The 18139-nt window shown below is 42.4% G+C and overlaps 1 protein-coding gene across 1 annotated transcript in view; it reads left to right on the top strand.

Moving 5' to 3' along the window:
• PPFIBP1 (PPFIA binding protein 1) overlaps positions 1-18138 on the top strand; it is a gene marked incomplete at its 3' end in the record, with an annotated part of 103421 nt that extends 85283 nt beyond the window's left edge. Inside the window, exons 14-18 of the mRNA XM_073649243.1 lie at positions 11567-11621; positions 14585-14759; positions 15020-15052; positions 17845-17983; positions 18075-18138. Of these exons, the coding sequence (XP_073505344.1) occupies positions 11567-11621; positions 14585-14759; positions 15020-15052; positions 17845-17983; positions 18075-18138 (466 nt within the window). The remainder of the gene's footprint in view (positions 1-11566; positions 11622-14584; positions 14760-15019; positions 15053-17844; positions 17984-18074) is intronic.
• Position 18139: the final 1 nt, after the last annotated feature.

Genomic DNA, 18139 nt, shown 5'->3' with positions numbered 1-18139 from the left:
ACAAGAATATAACTACTATAATACTGCCCCTATGTACAAGAATATAACTGCTATAATACTGCTCCTATGTACAAGAATATAACTACTATAATACTGCTCCTATGTACAAGAATATAACTACTATAATACTGCCCCCTATGTACAAGAATATAACTACTATAATACTGCCCCTATGTACAAGAATATAACTACTATAATACTGCTCCTATGTACAAGAATATAACTACTATAATACTGCTCCTATGTACAAGAATATAACTACTATAATACTGCTCCTATGTACAAGAATATAACTACTATAATACTGCCCCTATGTACAAGAATATAACTACTATAATACTGCCCCCTATGTACAAGAATATAACTACTATAATACTGCCCCTATGTACAAGAATATAACTACTATAATACTGCCCCCTATCTACAAGAATATATCTACTATAATACTGCTCCTATGTACAAGAATATAACTACTATAATACTGCTCCTATGTACAAGAATATAACTACTATAATACCGCCCCCTATGTACAAGAATATAACTGCTATAATACTGCTCCTATGTACAAGAATATAACTACTATAATACTGCTCCTATGTACAAGAATATAACTACTATAATACTGCTCCTATGTACAAGAATATAACTACTATAATACTGCCCCCTATGTACAAGAATATAACTGCTATAATACTGCTCCTATGTACAAGAATATAACTACTATAATACTGCTCCTATGTACAAGAATATAACTGGTATAATACTGCTCCTATGTACAAGAATATAACTACTATAATACTGCTCCTATGTACAAGAATATAACTACTATAATACTGCCCCCTATGTACAAGAATATAACTACTATAATACTGCCCCCTATGTACAAGAATATAACTGCTATAATACTGCTCCTATGTACAAGAATATAACTGCTATAATACTGCTCCTATGTACAAGAATATAACTACTATAATACTGCCCCCTATGTACAAGAATATAACTACTATAATACTGCCCCATGTGTAAGAATATAACTACTATAATACTGCTCCCATGTATAAGAATATAACTACTATAATACTGCTCCTATGTACAAGAATATAACTACTATAATACTGCCCTCTATGTACAAGAATAGAACTACTATAATACTGCCCCTATACAAGGATATAACTACTATAATAGTGCCCCCTATGTACAAGAATATAACTACTATAATACTGCTCCTATGTACAAGAATATAACTACTATAATACTGCCCCTATGTACAAGAATATAACTGCTATAATACTGCTCCTATGTACAAGAATATAACTACTATAATACTGCTCCTATGTACAAGAATATAACTACTATAATACTGCCCCCTATGTACAAGAATATAACTACTATAATACTGCCCCTATGTACAAGAATATAACTACTATAATACTGCTCCTATGTACAAGAATATAACTACTATAATACTGCTCCTATGTACAAGAATATAACTACTATAATACTGCTCCTATGTACAAGAATATAACTACTATAATACTGCCCCTATGTACAAGAATATAACTACTATAATACTGCCCCCTATGTACAAGAATATAACTACTATAATACTGCCCCTATGTACAAGAATATAACTACTATAATACTGCCCCCTATCTACAAGAATATATCTACTATAATACTGCTCCTATGTACAAGAATATAACTACTATAATACTGCTCCTATGTACAAGAATATAACTACTATAATACCGCCCCCTATGTACAAGAATATAACTGCTATAATACTGCTCCTATGTACAAGAATATAACTACTATAATACTGCTCCTATGTACAAGAATATAACTACTATAATACTGCTCCTATGTACAAGAATATAACTACTATAATACTGCCCCCTATGTACAAGAATATAACTGCTATAATACTGCTCCTATGTACAAGAATATAACTACTATAATACTGCTCCTATGTACAAGAATATAACTGGTATAATACTGCTCCTATGTACAAGAATATAACTACTATAATACTGCTCCTATGTACAAGAATATAACTACTATAATACTGCCCCCTATGTACAAGAATATAACTACTATAATACTGCCCCCTATGTACAAGAATATAACTGCTATAATACTGCTCCTATGTACAAGAATATAACTGCTATAATACTGCTCCTATGTACAAGAATATAACTACTATAATACTGCCCCCTATGTACAAGAATATAACTACTATAATACTGCCCCATGTGTAAGAATATAACTACTATAATACTGCTCCCATGTATAAGAATATAACTACTATAATACTGCTCCTATGTACAAGAATATAACTACTATAATACTGCCCCTATGTACAAGAATATAACTGCTATAATACTGCCCCCTATGTACAAGAATATAACTACTATAATATTGCTCCTATGTACAAGAATATAACTACTATAATACTGCTCCTATGTACAAGAATATAACTACTATAATACTGCTCCTATGTACAAGAATATAACTACTATAATACTGCCCCCTATGTACAAGAATATAACTACTATAATACTGCTCCCTATGTACAAGAATATAACTACTATAATACTGCTCCTATGTACAAGAATATAGCTACTATAATACTGCCCCCTATGTACAAGAATATAACTACTATAATACTGCCCCTATGTACAAGAATATAACTACTATAATACTGCCCCCTATGTACAAGAATATAACTACTATAATACTGCCCACTATGTACAAGAATATAACTACTATAATACTGCCCACTATGTACAAGAATATAACTACTATAATACTGCCCCTATGTACAAGAATATAACTACTATAATACTGCCCCCTATGTACAAGAATATAACTACTATAATACTGCTACCTATGTACAAGAATATAACTACTATAATACTGACCCTATGTACAAGAATATAACTACTATAATACTGCCCACTATGTACAAGAATATAACTACTATAATACTGCCCCCTATGTACAAGAATATAACTACTATAATACTGCTACCTATGTGCAAGAATATAACTACTATAATACTGACCCTATGTACAAGGATATAACTACTATAATACTGCTCCTATGTACAAGGATATAACTACTATAATACTGCCCCCTATGTACAAGAACATAACTACTATAATACTGCCCCTATGTACAAGAATATAACTACTATAATACTGCTCCTATGTACAAGGATATAACTACTATAATACTGCCCCTATGTACAAGGACATAACTACTATAATACTGCTCCTATGTACAAGAATATAACTACTATAATACTGCTCCTATGTACAAGAACATAACTACTATAATACTGCCCCTATGTACAAGAATATAACTACTATAATACTGCCCCTATGTACAAGAATATAACTACTATAATACTGCTCCTATGTACAAGAACATAACTACTATAATACTGCCCCTATGTACAGGAATATAGCTACTATAATACTGCCCCTATGAAAAAGAACATAACTACTATAATACTGCCCCTATGTACAAGAATATAACTACTATAATACTGCTCCTATGTACAAGAACATAACTACTATAATACTGCCCCTATGTACAGGAATATAGCTACTATAATACTGCCCCTATGTACAAGAACATAACTACTATAATACTGCCCCTATGTACAAGAATATAACTACTATAATACTGCCCCTATGTACAACAACATAACTACTATAATACTGCCCCTATGTACAAGAATATAACTAGGGGGCAGTATTATAGTAGTTATATTCTTGTACATAGGGGGCAGTATTATAGTAGTTATATTCTTGTACATAGGGGGCAGTATTATAGTAGTTATATTCTTGTACATAGGGGCAGTATTATAGTAGTTATATTCTTGTACATAGGGGGCACTATTATAGTAGTTATATCCTTGTATAGGGGCACTATTATAGTAGTTCTATTCTTGTACATAGGAGCAGTATTATAGTAGTTATATTCTTGTACAAAGGGGCAGTATTATAGTAGTTATGTTCTTGTACATAGGAGCAGTATTATAGTAGTTATATTCCTGTACATAGGGGCAGTATTATAGTAGTTATGTTCTTGTACATAGGAGCAGTATTAAAGTAGTTATATTCTTGTACATAGGGGGCAGTATTATACTATGTACAAGAATATAACTACTATAATACTGCTCCTATGTACAAGAACATAACTACTATAATACTGCCCCTATGTACAGGAATATAACTACTATAATACTGCTCCTATGTACAAGAACATAACTACTATAATACTGCCCCTTTGTACAAGAATATAACTACTATAATACTGCTCCTATGTACAAGAATAGAACTACTATAATACTGCCCCTATACAAGGATATAACTACTATAATAGTGCCCCCTATGTACAAGAATATAACTACTATAATACTGCCCCTATGTACAAGAATATAACTACTATAATACTGCCCCTATGTACAAGAATATAACTACTATAATACTGCTCCCTATGTACAAGAATATAACTACTATAATACTGCTCCCTATGTACAAGAATATAACTACTATAATACTGCTCCTATGTACAAGAATATAACTACTATAATACTGCCCCCTATGTACAAGAATATAACTACTATAATACTGCTCCTATGTACAAGAATATAACTACTATAATACTGCTCCTATGTACAAGAATATAACTACTATAACACTGCCCCCTATGTACAAGAATATAACTACTATAATACTGCCCCCTATGTACAAGAATATAACTACTATAATACTGCTCCCTATGTACTAGAATATAACTACTATAATACTGCCCCCTATGTACAAGAATATAACTACTATAATACTGCCCCTATGTACTAGAATATAACTCCTATAATACTGCCCCCTATGTACAAGAATATAACTACTATAATACTGCCCCCTATGTGCAAGAATATAACTACTATAATACTGCTCCTATGTACAAGAATATAACTACTATAATACTGCTCCTATGTACAAGAATATAACTACTATAATACTGCCCCTATGTACTAGAATATAACTCCTATAATACTGCCCCCTATGTACAAGAATATAACTACTATAATACTGCCCCCTATGTGCAAGAATATAACTACTATAATACTGCCCCTATGTACTAGAATATAACTCCTATAATACTGCCCCCTATGTACAAGAATATAACTACTATAATGCTGCCCCTATGTACAAGAATATAACTACTATAATACTGCTCCCTATGTACTAGAATATAACTACTATAATACTGCCCCCTATGTACAAGAATATAACTACTATAATACTGCCCCTATGTACTAGAATATAACTCCTATAATACTGCCCCCTATGTACAAGAATATAACTACTATAATACTGCCCCCTATGTGCAAGAATATAACTACTATAATACTGCCCCTATGTACAAGAATATAACTACTATAATACTGCTCCCTATGTACAAGAATATAACTACTATAATACTGCTCCCTATGTACAAGAATATAACTACTATAATACTGCTCCTATGTACAAGAATATAACTACTATAATACTGCCCCCTATGTACAAGAATATAACTACTATAATACTGCTCCTATGTACAAGAATATAACTACTATAATACTGCTCCTATGTACAAGAATATAACTACTATAACACTGCCCCCTATGTACAAGAATATAACTACTATAATACTGCCCCCTATGTACAAGAATATAACTACTATAATACTGCTCCCTATGTACTAGAATATAACTACTATAATACTGCCCCCTATGTACTAGAATATAACTACTATAATACTGCCCCCTATGTACAAGAATATAACTACTATAATACTGCTCCCTATGTACAAGAATATAACTACTATAATACTGCCCCTATGTACTAGAATATAACTCCTATAATACTGCCCCTATGTACAAGAATATAACTACTATAATACTGCCCCCTATGTACAAGAACATAACTACTATAATACTGCCCCTATGTACAGGAATATAACTACTATAATACTGCTCCTATGTACAAGAACATAACTACTATAATACTGCCCCTTTGTACAAGAATATAACTACTATAATACTGCTCCTATGTACAAGAATAGAACTACTATAATACTGCCCCTATACAAGGATATAACTACTATAATAGTGCCCCCTATGTACAAGAATATAACTACTATAATACTGCCCCTATGTACAAGAATATAACTACTATAATACTGCCCCTATGTACAAGAATATAACTACTATAATACTGCTCCCTATGTACAAGAATATAACTACTATAATACTGCTCCCTATGTACAAGAATATAACTACTATAATACTGCTCCTATGTACAAGAATATAACTACTATAATACTGCCCCCTATGTACAAGAATATAACTACTATAATACTGCTCCTATGTACAAGAATATAACTACTATAATACTGCTCCTATGTACAAGAATATAACTACTATAACACTGCCCCCTATGTACAAGAATATAACTACTATAATACTGCCCCCTATGTACAAGAATATAACTACTATAATACTGCTCCCTATGTACTAGAATATAACTACTATAATACTGCCCCCTATGTACAAGAATATAACTACTATAATACTGCCCCTATGTACTAGAATATAACTCCTATAATACTGCCCCCTATGTACAAGAATATAACTACTATAATACTGCCCCCTATGTGCAAGAATATAACTACTATAATACTGCTCCTATGTACAAGAATATAACTACTATAATACTGCTCCTATGTACAAGAATATAACTACTATAATACTGCCCCTATGTACTAGAATATAACTCCTATAATACTGCCCCCTATGTACAAGAATATAACTACTATAATACTGCCCCCTATGTGCAAGAATATAACTACTATAATACTGCCCCTATGTACTAGAATATAACTCCTATAATACTGCCCCCTATGTACAAGAATATAACTACTATAATGCTGCCCCTATGTACAAGAATATAACTACTATAATACTGCTCCCTATGTACTAGAATATAACTACTATAATACTGCCCCCTATGTACAAGAATATAACTACTATAATACTGCCCCTATGTACTAGAATATAACTCCTATAATACTGCCCCCTATGTACAAGAATATAACTACTATAATACTGCCCCCTATGTGCAAGAATATAACTACTATAATACTGCCCCTATGTACAAGAATATAACTACTATAATACTGCTCCCTATGTACAAGAATATAACTACTATAATACTGCTCCCTATGTACAAGAATATAACTACTATAATACTGCTCCTATGTACAAGAATATAACTACTATAATACTGCCCCCTATGTACAAGAATATAACTACTATAATACTGCTCCTATGTACAAGAATATAACTACTATAATACTGCTCCTATGTACAAGAATATAACTACTATAACACTGCCCCCTATGTACAAGAATATAACTACTATAATACTGCCCCCTATGTACAAGAATATAACTACTATAATACTGCTCCCTATGTACTAGAATATAACTACTATAATACTGCCCCCTATGTACTAGAATATAACTACTATAATACTGCCCCCTATGTACAAGAATATAACTACTATAATACTGCTCCCTATGTACAAGAATATAACTACTATAATACTGCCCCTATGTACTAGAATATAACTCCTATAATACTGCCCCTATGTACAAGAATATAACTACTATAATACTGCCCCCTATGTACAAGAATATAACTACTATAATACTGCTCCTATGTACAAGAATATAACTACTATAATACTGCTCCTATGTACAAGAATATAACTACTATAATACTGCTCCCTTTGTACAAGAATATAACTACTATAATACTGCTCCCTATGTACAAGAATATAACTACTATAATACTGCTCCCTATGTACAAGAATATAACTACTATAATACTGCTCCCTATGTACAAGAATATAACTACTATAATACTGCTCCCTATGTACAAGAATATAACTACTATAATACTGCTCCTATATACAAGAATATAACTACTATAATACTGCTCCCTATGTACAAGAATATAACTACTATAATACTGCTCCCTATGTACAAGAATATAACTACTATAATACTGCTCCTATGTACAAGAATATAACTACTATAATACTGCTCCCTATGTACAAGAATATAACTACTATAATACTGCTCCCTATGTACAAGAATATAACTACTATAATACTGCCCCTATGTACTAGAATATAACTACTATAATACTGCCCCCTATGTACAAGAATATAACTACTATAATACTGCCCCCTATGTACAAGAATATAACTACTATAATACTGCTCCTATGTACTAGAATATAACTACTATAATACTGCCCCCTATGTACAAGAATATAACTACTATAATACTGCCCCTATGTACAAGAATATAACTACTATAATACTGCCCCTATGTACAAGAATATAACTACTATAATACTGCCCCCTATGTACAAGAATATAACTACTATAATACTGCTCCTATGTACAAGAATATAACTACTATAATACTGCTCCTATGTACAAGAATATAACTACTATAATACTGCCCCCTATGTACAAGAATATAACTACTATAATACTGCCCCCTATGTACAAGAATATAACTACTATAATACTGCTCTTATGTACAAGAATAGTACTACTATAATACTGCTCCTATGTACAAGAATAGAACTACTATAATACTGCCCCCTATGTACAAGAATATAACTACTATAATACTGCCCCCTATGTACAAGAATATAACTACTATAATACTGCTCCTATGTACAAGAATAGAACTACTATAATACTGCTCCTATGTACAAGAATAGAACTACTATAATACTGCCCCCTATGTACAAGAATATAACTAGTATAATACTGCCTCCTATGTACAAGAATATAACTACTATAATACTGCCCCTATGTACAAGAATATAACTACTATAATACTGCCCCTATGTACAAGAATATAACTACTATAATACTGCCCCCTATGTACAAGAATATAACTAGTATAATACTGCTCCTATGTACAAGAATATAACTGCTATAATACTGCCCCCTATGTACAAGAATATAACTAGTATAATACTGCTCCTATGTACAAGAATATAACTACTATAATACTGCCCCTCCTATGTACAGGAATATAACTAGTATAATACTGCTCCCTATGTACAAGAATATAACTACTATAATACTGCTCCTATGTACAAGAATATAACTACTATAATGCTGCCCCCTATGTACAAGAATATAACTAGTATAATACTGCCTCCTATGTACAAGAATATAACTACTATAATACTGCTCCTATGTACAAGAATATAACTACTATAATACTGCCCCTCCTATGTACAGGAATATAACTAGTATAATACTGCTCCCTATGTACAAGAATATAACTACTATAATACTGCTCCTATGTACAAGAATAGAACTACTATAATACTGCCCCCTATGTACAAGAATATAACTAGTATAATTCTGCCTCCTATGTACAAGAATATAACTACTATAATACTGCTCCTATGTACAAGAATATAACTACTATAATACTGCCCCTATGTACAAGAATATAACTACTATAATACTGCCCCCTATGTACAAGAATATAACTAGTATAATACTGCTCCTATGTACAAGAATATAACTGCTATAATACTGCCCCCTATGTACAAGAATATAACTAGTATAATACTGCTCCTATGTACAAGAATATAACTACTATAATACTGCCCCTCCTATGTACAAGAATATAACTACTATAATACTGCTCTTATGTACAGGAATATAACTACTATAATACTGCCCCCTATGTACAAGAATATAACTACTATAATACTGCTCCTATGTACAAGAATAGAACTACTATAATACTGCCCCCTATATACAAGAATAGAACTACTATAATACTGCTCCTATGTACAAGAATATAACTACTATAATACTGCTCCTATGTACAAGAATATAACTACTATAATACTGCCCCTATGTACAAGAATATAACTACTATAATACTGCTCCTATGTACAAGAATATAACTACTATAATACTGCCCTCTATGTACAAGAATATAACTACTATTATACTGCTCCTATGTACAAGAGTATAACTACTATAATACTGCCCCCTATGTACAAGAATATAACTACTATAATACTGCCCCCTATGTACAAGAATATAACTACTATAATACTAACCCCTATGTACAAGAATATAACTACTATAATACTGCCCCTATGTGCAAGAATACAACTACTATAATACTGCTCCTATGTACAAGAATATAACTACTATAATGCTGCCCCTATGTACAAGAATATAACTACTATAATACTGCTCCTATGTACAAGAATATAACTACTATAATACTGCTCCTATGTACAAGAATATAACTACTATAATACTGCTCCTATGTACAAGAGTATAACTACTATAATACTGCCCCCTATGTACAAGAATATAACTACTATAATACTGCCCCCTATGTACAAGAATATAACTACTATAATACTACCCCCTATGTACAAGAATATAACTACTATAATACTGCCCCTATGTGCAAGAATACAACTACTATAATACTGCTCCTATGTACAAGAATATAACTACTATAATACTGCTTCCTATGTACAAGAATATAACTACTATAATACTGCTCCTATGTACAAGAATATAACTACTATAATACTGCCCCTATGTACAAGAATATAACTACTATAATACTGCCCCTATGTGCAAGAATATAACTACTATAATACTGCTCCTATGTACAAGAATATAACTACTATAATACTGCCCCTATGTACAAGAATATAACTACTATAATACTGCCCCTATGTGCAAGAATATAACTACTATAATACTGCTCCTATGTACAAGAATATAACTACTATAATACTGCTCCTATGTACAAGAATATAACTACTATAATACTGCCCCTATGTGCAAGAATATAACTACTATAATACTGCTCCTATGTACAAGAATATAACTACTGTAATACTGCCCCTATGTACAAGAATATAACTACTATAATACTGCCCCTATGTGCAAGAATATAACTACTATAATACTGCTCCTATGTACAAGAATATAACTACTATAATACTGCCCCCTATGTACAAGAATATAACTACTATAATACTGCTCCTATATGTAAAAGAATATAACTACTATAATACTGCTCCTATATGTATGCTGTTGTGGAGTTGCCCGGGGTCTGGTGTATATTGGGGGTCGCTCGCGCTCTGATGTTCGGTGGTCTGTTATCTGCACATGTCGCCTCCACATTAGACCTTTCCTTCCCGCGGTGAGATCTCGGTGGATCGGCCGCTGATCTCGGCACTGTTATTTCTTTAGATCCGGCTTTTTCCGGCTGATATCAGCGTCAGATCTAGATGTAAATGTATCTGGAGATGTGAGATAAAGGAGGGCGGATAGAGGTGGCAGATAACAGGGAACAGGAGATACAGGATGGGGGGAGATCTGTGCGGTGGAGGGTCCGCTCTGTGTGACGCTGCTCTCTGGTTTAGGTCTCCTGTGAAGAAGTCGAGCAGCTTAGACAACTTGAAGAAGACTCCGGAGCGGGTGAGCGTCACGTCTCCGCTGTGCGCAGGAGGAGTGTAATGATGGCTTCCCAGAGTAATTACAGCTTCCCAGGGGCGACAGAGATATAAATACCCTGCACTGCTGAGCGCGCTCTGTCATTATCTGCCCAGATAGGCAGCCGCTCTGCAGACCATTCCTTACTTGCTACCCCCATCCCCTACACACTGTACCCCTCCCCCCAATTACCTGTATGCTAGCGGTGCCATCCCCTCCCACTCCTCCGTCACCTGCAGCCGGCAGGGCCAATCTCATCCCTGTCTTCCGCCGTCCCTGTCTTCCGAGGTCCCGCCGTCCCCCCCGTCTTCCGAGGTGCCCGCCGTCCCCCCCGTCTTCCAAGGTGCCCGCTGTCCCCCCCCCCCCCCCCCGTCTTCCGAGGTGCCCGCCGTCTTCAGAGGCGCCCTCCGTCCCCCCCCCCCCCCGTCTTCCGAGGTGCCCTCCGTCCCCCCCCCCCCCGTCTTCCGAGGTGCCCTCCGTCTTCCGAGGTGCCCTCCGCCCCCCCCCGTTTTCCGAGGTGCCCTCCGTCCCCCCCGTCTTCCGAGGTGCCCTTCGTCCCCCCCCGTCTTCGAGGTGCCCTCCGTCCCCCCCCGTCTTCCGAGGTGCCCTCCGTCCCCCCCCATCTTCCGAGGTGCCCTCCGTCCCCCCCCCCGTCTTCCGAGGTGCCCTCCGTCCCCCCCCCCGTCTTCCGAGGTGCCCTCCGTCCCCCCCCCGTCTTCCGAGGTGCCCTCCTTCCCCCCCCCCCCGTCTTCCGAGGTGCCCTCCTCCCCCCCCCCCGTCTTCCGAGGTGGCCCTCCTCCCCCCCCCCCCCGTCTTCCGAGGTGCCCTCCGTCCCCCCCCCCGTCTTCCGAGGTGCCCTCCGTCCCCCCCCCCCCGTCTTCCGAGGTGCCCTCCGTCCCCCCCCCGTCTTCCGAGGTGCCCTCCGTCCCCCCCCCCCCCCGTCTTCCGAGGTGCCCTCCGTCCCCGTCCCCCGTCTTCCGAGGTGCCCTCCGCCCCCCCCCCCCCGTCTTCCGAGGTGCCCTCCGCCCCCCCCCCCCCGTCTTCCGAGGTGCCCTCCGTCCCCCCCCCGTCTTCCGAGGTGCCCTCCGTCCCCCCCCCCCCCGTCTTCCGAGGTGCCCGCCGTCCCCCCCGTCTTCCGAGGTGCCCGCCGCCCCCCCCCCCCCCGTCTTCCGAGGCGCCCGCCGTCCCCCCAGTCTTCCGAGGCGCCCGCCGTCCCCCCCAGTCTTCCGAGGTGCCCGCCGTCCCCCCCCCCCCCCCGTCTTCCGAGGTGCCCGCCCCCCCCCCGTCTTCCGAGGCGCCCGCCGTCTTCCGAGGTGCCCTCCGTCCCCCCCCCGTCTTCCGAGGTGCCCTCCGTCCCCCCGCGCCTTCCGAGTTGCCCTCCGTCCCCCCCGCGCCTTCCGAGGTGCCCTCCGTCCCCCCCGCGCCTTCCGAGGTGCCCTCCGTCCCCCCCGCGCCTTCCGAGGTGCCCTCCGTCCCCCCGCGCCTTCCGAGGTGCCCTCCGTCCCCCCCGCGCCTTCCGAGGTGCCCTCCGTCCCCCCCGCGCCTTCCGAGGTGCCCTCCGTCCCCCCCGCGCCTTCCGAGGTGCCCTCCGTCCCCCCCGCGCCTTCCGAGGTGCCCTCCGTCCCCCCCGCGCCTTCCGAGGTGCCCTCCGTCCCCCCGCGCCTTCCGAGGTGCCCTCCGTCCCCCCCGCGCCTTCCGAGGTGCCCTCCGTCCCCCCCGCGCCTTCCGAGGTGCCCTCCGTCCCCCCCGCGCCTTCCGAGGTGCCCTCCGTCCCCCCCGCGCCTTCCGAGGTGCCCTCCGTCCCCCCCGCGCCTTCCGAGGTGCCCTCCGTCCCCCCCGCGCCTTCCGAGGTGCCCTCCGTCCCCCCCGCGCCTTCCGAGGTGCCCTCCGTCCCCCCGCGCCTTCCGAGGTGCCCTCCGTCCCCCCCGCGCCTTCCGAGGTGCCCTCCGTCCCCCCCGCGCCTTCCGAGGTGCCCTCCGTCCCCCCGCGCCTTCCGAGGTGCCCTCCGTCCCCCCCGCGCCTTCCGAGGTGCCCTCCGTCCCCCCGCGCCTTCCGAGGTGCCCTCCGTCCCCCCCGCGCCTTCCGAGGTGCCCTCCGTCCCCCCCGCGCCTTCCGAGGTGCCCTCCGTCCCCCCCGCGCCTTCCGAGGTGCCCTCCGTCCCCCCGCGCCTTCCGAGGTGCCCTCCGTCCCCCCCGCGCCTTCCGAGGTGCCCTCCGTCCCCCCCGCGCCTTCCGAGGTGCCCTCCGTCCCCCCCGCGCCTTCCGAGGTGCCCTCCGTCCCCCCCGCGCCTTCCGAGGTGCCCTCCGTCCCCCCCGCGCCTTCCGAGGTGCCCTCCGTCCCCCCCGCGCCTTCCGAGGTGCCCTCCGTCCCCCCCGCGCCTTCCGAGGTGCCCTCCGTCCCCCCCGCGCCTTCCGAGGTGCCCTCCGTCCCCCCCGCGCCTTCCGAGGTGCCCTCCGTCCCCCCCGCGCCTTCCGAGGTGCCCTCCGTCCCCCCCGCGCCTTCCGAGGTGCCCTCCGTCCCCCCCGCGCCTTCCGAGGTGCCCTCCGTCCCCCCCGCGCCTTCCGAGGTGCCCTCCGTCCCCCCCGCGCCTTCCGAGGTGCCCTCCGTCCCCCCCGCGCCTTCCGAGGTGCCCTCCGTCCCCCCGCGCCTTCCGAGGTGCCCTCCGTCCCCCCCGCGCCTTCCGAGGTGCCCTCCGTCCCCCCCGCGCCTTCCGAGGTGCCCTCCGTCCCCCCCGCGCCTTCCGCAATGCTGCCATCTTCATTTTGACCTGTAGGGGTCAGCAGAATAAACATTCACTTCCTGTTGTAACATCTCACTTTTGAGCCTGCTGCGAAGAGTGAAGTGACCAGTAGAGGTAGCCGCCTCTGTTCTGCTGCTGGAGACTAGATAGGCAGGCACGCACAGCTGAGATCCTTTATTAATACAGAGCCTCTTGATCCCCCATATAGAAGCCGACATCTCCTGACTCTGGAAAGTTTGAGACTCTGCCGCCCCGACCCCCGGCACACGCGGTGACCCCTGAGGAGGAGGCTTTTGGCAGCCGCAAAGCGAGATCGTCGTTCGGCCGAGGTTTCTTCAAGCTGAAAAATCCCAACAAGAAGACATCAAGCACCCCGAATCTAGGTATGCGGACTCCACGTTCAGCCAACCGGACCCGCGACCCCCCTGAAGTACAGACGCGCTCGTGATTAACCCCTCGTGGGATCCAGCACTGCAGCGCCTCCCGCTGCCTGCTCACTTCCCTGTGTATTTCCTATCTCCTTATATCAGGGGGCTCTGTGTTTTGTGTCTCTTGCTCCCCCTGCTGTTCTCTTTCAGTATAATAAATGTCTCTCTGCACCTTCTCCACCTTCGATTTTCTGCAATGTATTGGGAACCTGAAGATCGCAGTCGAAGTGCGAGCGCCCCCACTTTAGGTACGGTAAAACTGCATGTCCGTCCCAAATCCCTGCCCCTCCTTCCCCCGGCGTGCTGTGCCCCCCATCATCCTCTAACCATCACCTTGTGCCGCCTCGCTAAACATATATCTCCCCGTACATAGAGCGTCATCACTCCCCCGTGTGCCCTCCATGTACTAACCTGTTCCCTATTCTTTGCCCTAATCTGGCGCCATCTGGTGTTCACAGTGACTCATTACAAGTTGGCACAATTACAAATCAATTTTTTATTTTTCATTATTTTTGGGAAAATGGCTGTCCTGTGATCACTACTTTGTCAGATGTATCTCCAGGGCCGATATCGGCCGCTCGCCTTATAATACTCCCGTGCTATTATAATATATGGACTTTCGACCTAGTGATCCTCTATTAGTATTTATTAGGTATATGTTGTGTGTATTTGATGAGTTTCATCCTGTCCCTGTTTAATCCTCATCATATTGAGAGATTTTTACAGGTCACCTCACCTTTAATCTTCCTGCTTATACTCCAGAGCTGCATTCATAATTCTGCTGCCGGGCATTGCTAACTGCTGAGCTGACATCCTATAATGCCTTACTTTCTGCCAAACCTTTTTGGGAGATTTTGTAGTTTTTTTTCTTGCATCAGAGCACTGCATACTGCACAGCATATACATCTCCCACAATGCAGTGCAGCCGAGTGCACTCGGTGCTGACAATTTCTGCTCTGCGATAAGGAAGCAGGATAATGGCACATATTAGCCCGCTGTTTTCCGGCATCTGATGGACATTTTTTTTTCCCCAGCCTGTGGCCGGCACTTCATTTTTTTTCCAGCCTGTGGCCGGCACTTCATTTTTTTTTTCCCCAGCCTGTGGCCGGCACTTCATTTTTTTTCCAGCCTGTGGCTGGCACTTTATTTTTTTTCCAGCCTGTGGCCGGCACTTTATTTTTTTTCCAACCTGTGATCGCCACTTTATTTTTTTTCCAGCCTGTGGCCGGCACTTTTTTTCCCCCTAGACTGTGATCAGCACCTTTTTTTCCCCCAGCCTGTGATCAGCACCTTTTTTCCCCCTAGACTGTGATCAGCACCTTTTTTTCCCCCTAGACTGTGATCAGCACCTTTTTTTCCCCCTAGACTGTGATCAGCACCTTTTTTTTCCCCCTAGACTGTGATCAGCACCTTTTTTTTCCCCCTAGACTGTGATCAGCACCTTTTTTTTCTCCCAGCCTGTGATCAGCACCTTTTTTTCCCCCAGCCTGTGATCAGCACCTTTTTTTCCCCCTAGACTGTGATCAGCACCTTTTTTTCCCCCTAGACTGTGATCAGCACCTTTTTTTCCCCCTAGACTGTGATCAGCACCTTTTTTTTCCCCCTAGACTGTGATCAGCACCTTTTTTTCCCCCTAGACTGTGATCAGCACCTTTTTTTTCCCCCTAGACTGTGATCAGCACCTTTTTTTTTCCCCTAGACTGTGATCAGCACCTTTTTTTCCCCCTAGACTGTGATCAGCACCTTTTTTTTCCTCCCAGCCTGTGATCAGCACCTTTTTTTCCCCCTAGACTGTGATCAGCACCTTTTTTTTCTCCCAGCCTGTGATCAGCACCTTTTTTTCCCCCAGCCTGTGATCAGCACCTTTTTTTCCCCCTAGACTGTGATCAGCACCTTTTTTTTTCCCCCTAGACTGTGATCAGCACCTTTTTTTCCCCCTAGACTGTGATCAGCACCTTTTTTTCCCCCTAGACTGTGATCAGCACCTTTTTTTTCCCCCTAGACTGTGATCAGCACCTTTTTTTCCCCCTAGACTGTGATCAGCACCTTTTTTTTCCCCCTAGACTGTGATCGGCACCTTTTTTTTCCCCCTAGACTGTGATCGGCACCTTTTTTTTCCCCCTAGACTGTGATCGGCACCTTTTTTTTCCCCCTAGACTGTGATCAGCACCTTTTTTTCCCCCTAGACTGTGATCAGCACCTTTTTTTCCCCCTAGACTGTGATCAGCACCTTTTTTTCCCCCTAGACTGTGATCAGCACCTTTTTTCCCCCTAGACTGTGATCAGCACCTTTTTTTCCCCCTAGACTGTGATCAGCACCTTTTTTTCCCCCTAGACTGTGATCAGCACCTTTTTTTTCCCCCTAGACTGTGATCGGCACCTTTTTTTCCCCCTAGACTGTGATCGGCACCTTTTTTTCCCCCTAGACTGTGATCAGCACCTTTTTTTCCCCCTAGACTGTGATCAGCACCTTTTTTCCCCCTAGACTGTGATCAGCACCTTTTTTTCCCCCTAGACTGTGATCAGCACCTTTTTTTCCCCCTAGACTGTGATCAGCACCTTTTTTTTCCCCCTAGACTGTGATCAGCACCTTTTTTTTCCCCCTAGACTGTGATCAGCACCTTTTTTTTCCCCCTAGACTGTGATCAGCACCTTTTTTTCCCCCTAGACTGTGATCAGCACCTTTTTTTCCCCTAGACTGTGATCAGCACCTTTTTTTCCCCCTAGACTGTGATCAGCACCTTTTTTTTCCCCCTAGACTGTGATCAGCACCTTTTTTTTCCCCCTAGACTGTGATCAGCACCCTTTTTTTCCCCCCTAGACTGTGATCAGCACTATTTTTTTCCAAGCCTGTGGCTGGCCCGTTTTTTTTTTTTTTTTTTCAGCTGGGGTCAGCATTTTGGGTCGCTCAGTATCAGGAAGGTGCAGGAAAGTTACTTTTTTTTTTGGGGGGGGGGGGGGGTTTGCTGATTCAAGCCCTAAGAATGGCAGAGCGGGAATCATTTTGTGAAATCATTAATGACACTGTTAAATGTTGCAGCAGAGGCAGAAAAGGGCTCAGCCGACCACCTGGACCTGGCGGTGTCTCCTCGCTCGTCGGACGGTGGAAGCAGCCACAGCTCGCCATCTTCTCCGGACTCTAAGAAGAAGCCGCGCGGGATTAAGAAGTTATTCGGGAGGTGAGAACCGTCGGCCTATAGTCCTTGTTGCCCCTCTGGGGACTTTTATGGGGGTCAGAATGTGACTTGTTTCTAATTTTGCCTTTTCCAGGCTGAAGAGGAGTCAGTCCACCACCCTAAACCAGGAGGACGACCTCCCGGAAGAAGAGTTTAAGA

The sequence above is a fragment of the Phyllobates terribilis genome, unplaced genomic scaffold (genome assembly GCF_046119375.1).
Source record: "Phyllobates terribilis strain yellow unplaced genomic scaffold, ASM4611937v1 Scaffold_10__3_contigs__length_209671492, whole genome shotgun sequence".
NCBI lineage: Eukaryota > Metazoa > Chordata > Amphibia > Anura > Dendrobatidae > Phyllobates > Phyllobates terribilis.
Note: the sequence above shows the minus strand (reverse complement) of the source record. Positions and strands in the feature narration are given on the sequence as shown.